Source organism: Eimeria mitis, genomic scaffold (assembly GCF_000499745.2).
Source record: "Eimeria mitis Houghton genomic scaffold, Emh_scaff775, whole genome shotgun sequence".
In the NCBI taxonomy this organism is placed as follows: domain Eukaryota; phylum Apicomplexa; class Conoidasida; order Eucoccidiorida; family Eimeriidae; genus Eimeria; species Eimeria mitis.
In genome coordinates, this window is record NW_013575689.1 from 3,853 (window position 1) to 6,952 (window position 3,100).

Sequence of the window (3,100 nt, forward strand, 5' to 3'; positions counted from 1 at the left end):
GCAGCCGATGTGGCACCCGACATGATATTATTGCCGTTGCGGGGCCCCAAGAGCTGCGTGTTTATGGAAGATGATGCTGCAATCTTCCCGGAGCGTCCCCTCGAAGTAGACGAATACGGGGCGCCCGTCTTCTCCGGGGAACGTGGTGGTTCCCCATGTCAGCTAGACATAGCGCTGCTGCCCGCATCTACCCAGCCCCCTACACTTTCGAGCGCTGCAACTGCAGCTGCCCCCCAAAGAGCCATCGGAGCTAACGCTGAGTTTGTCGGCTACTCCGTCAGGCCAGGGATTGTTAGAGTGGTGCGGGTCCTCGACCACCAGGCCCTCGAGGCTACGTCTGTGTGCCGGGTAAGAGCAGCGATTTATTGTCGTAGGAATAGTATATACCCTTGTGCGTCTTTGTTTGCTTCGCTCCGTGAGGGCACATATGTCTAGCTACGTCCTTAAGGTTCCCTGGGCCAGTCCGCAATGAGCAGCTGCCCCAGCAACAGCAGCGGCAGCAGCAGCACCACCACCACCAGGTGGCGGTATTAGCGCAGTTGTTGCATGGATTTTGCGTTGCTTCGTTTGTTCCTTTGTTTGTGGGGGTATGACTGCCGAGTTAGTTTTTCTACCTGTTTTGGGTAGTGCAGGCAACCGTTACATGCACGAATACTTGAATTGTTTGTGTGTGCATTTATTCAGGTTTCGCTGTCGCCGCCTCCGCAGGCGGCCAAGGCCCTTCGCATAGCAACACATGTGTGTATGTGTCAGGAGAAGCCCCATTTTGTCCTTGTTGCTGACACCTTTGGCCTGGTTGTGGTGTTCAAGCGCAAGACAGATGCTTATGCTGCTCATATGGGGACTACGTCTTCGGCCCCTACAGACAGCGAAGGGAGCTCACCGGCCACCTCAGCGGGGGGAGCAGCGGGCCTTTTAGCGGATTCTGCTGTTCCCTTTGCGCACCTGCAGCTGGACCTGCAGGAACACGGCCCTTTGCTGGACGTTTTTTGGTTGCCGCCGCTGCCGGAGCAGGACCAGCAAGAAGCGGGGATAAGCGCAGCAGAAGATGCGAAGACAGAGGGTGGTTGCTTTTTCGTTACAGTGCAGCGCCACCACGTAGCCGTATGGTCTGTTCCTATCCTCCGCATCCTGGCTATTGCCCTCAGGAAAGAACCGGAGGTCGATTCCCTTCAAGTCCGCAACAATTCCACCTGGCACACCTGACAACTGACACGCATGCACGCTTGCACGCATGCACGCTTGCTTCTTGTTCCCTTGCAACTCTGTAGCGGACGCCAGCTAATGCAGACCTTGCTGTTCATATTTGGGGGATGGTGTACATCACGTGCCAGTGATATGCACCCACTTCTGTAGTGCATGTGCGTGTGTATGTGTCTCCAGTATGCATATATATATATATATATATATATATATATATATATATATATATATATATATATATATATATATATATATGAGTGTATATATGTACATGCCATCTATATCTGCGGGTGGATATATGCGCCTTCAGAGAAGCACGCGTGTACCTCTGCCGCTGCAGCATCAAGAGCAGCAGCAGTGGCGGCAGCGGCTTCAGGCAGAGCAGTAGCAGCAGCAGCAGTAGAAGCAGCAGGGGACGCGAGTGGGGTGCTGTCTTGTTGCGGGTGCAGGCAGAATTTGCTGAGGGGACCAACTATTGCTGCTGTTTCTTGCCCCTGGAGGAAGCAGCGGCAGCAGCAGCATCCGGAACAGCATCAGCAGCATTTCCGCATGACCCTTTCACAGTGGGAGGCGGCAACGAGAGACCAGTGGTCTCTTCTGTTTGTTTGGCTTCTAGGGAAGGATGCTTATTGCTGGGGCTTATGGATAGAAGTGTCACCGCGTGGCAGCTGAAGGTAGGCTGTCAGAGGTGGAATGTACATACACTTGAGTATAACATGCTGTCGCCTGTACGCAGGTGTCGCGTAGCCAACGCATTCATAGGCAGACAGTCAGGCAGTGTGCGTCCGCTGAGCTGCAGCAGCGGACAGCAGCAACAACAAAAGAAGCAAGCAGCACTGAAGACAGAGGAGCAGACGGAGGCATAGGGCTGCCGAGGGTGATAGCTTTTATATGCTGTTTCGCCTGCCCCTATTGCTGTTGCTGTTTCGCCTTGTAGGTACACCAAAATGACCTTCGGGACGCCACGCTGGTAGGCGGCATGAAGCTGCCAGCGGGACCTGCGGATGCTGCTGCTGCAGCTGCGGATACAGCCGCTGCTGCACCAACGCAGCAGCAGCAGCAGCAGCAGCAAGCAGCAGCGAACGCCAATCCATTTTTCTCTTATCTAGGGTCTCTCGACCCCACGAGCATCCTGTTGAGACACCAGCAGCAGCAGCACCAGCAAGAGGAGCAAAAGCAGCAGCACCAGCTGGAGAGTGCAGCAGAACCGTTTCAGCTGTGTGTGGTGTACGGCCGAGGGGCCGGAGAGGATGCGGACTCTGTTCCCTATTTAGTGGTTTGCTCAAAGGGTTCATTTTATCTGCAGCTCTACCCTCTCCGCATCCGCGAAATTTTGCAGCAGCAGCANTTTGCTCAAAGGGTTCATTTTATCTGCAGCTCTACCCTCTCCGCATCCGCGAAATTTTGCAGCAGCAGCAACAGAACCGGCAGCTCCCGTTACTAGGACCGTGCCAACAGACCATCTGCTTAGGCTCGCCCAAGGACATCGCCTCCGCTGCTGCTGCTGCTGCTGCTAGTAGCAGCAGCAGCAGCAGCAGCAGCAGCAGCAGCAGCAGCAGCAGCAGCAACGGGGTTGATTTCTGCGCTTGGCCTGTAACGGACTTCACGCAGCGCTTTTTGGTTGTTGGGGTTTCAATAAAGAGGCCAAGTGGCTCTCGTTCATATTTCTGCGTGTTCGACACGCATCATCAGCAGCACGAAGACCAGGAGCAACAACAGACGCAGCTGTTGCTGCAGGAGGAGAAGGAGAAGCATCATGTCCTGCCTCTTCCCTGCGTGCTGCTTATAGATCTGCGCATCCCCCTTCTCAACGTAGGTCCTGCTGTGCTCACGTCTGCCCCAGCAGCAAAAGGCCATCGAGTGGAGTCCTTAGGGGGGGAGGCAGCACTCTATTGCT

The 3,100-nt window shown here is 54.8% G+C and overlaps 1 protein-coding gene across 1 annotated transcript in view; it reads left to right on the plus strand.

The window, feature by feature from the left end:
• Positions 1–21: 21 nt before the first annotated feature.
• EMH_0021930 (uncharacterized protein) overlaps positions 22–3,100 on the plus strand; it is a gene marked incomplete at both ends in the record, with an annotated part of 10,754 nt that continues 7,675 nt past the window's right edge. Inside the window, 5 exons of the mRNA XM_013501860.1 lie at positions 22–348; positions 685–1,176; positions 1,653–1,877; positions 2,141–2,479; positions 2,581–3,098. Of these exons, the coding sequence (XP_013357314.1) occupies positions 22–348; positions 685–1,176; positions 1,653–1,877; positions 2,141–2,479; positions 2,581–3,098 (1,901 nt within the window). The remainder of the gene's footprint in view (positions 349–684; positions 1,177–1,652; positions 1,878–2,140; positions 2,480–2,580; positions 3,099–3,100) is intronic.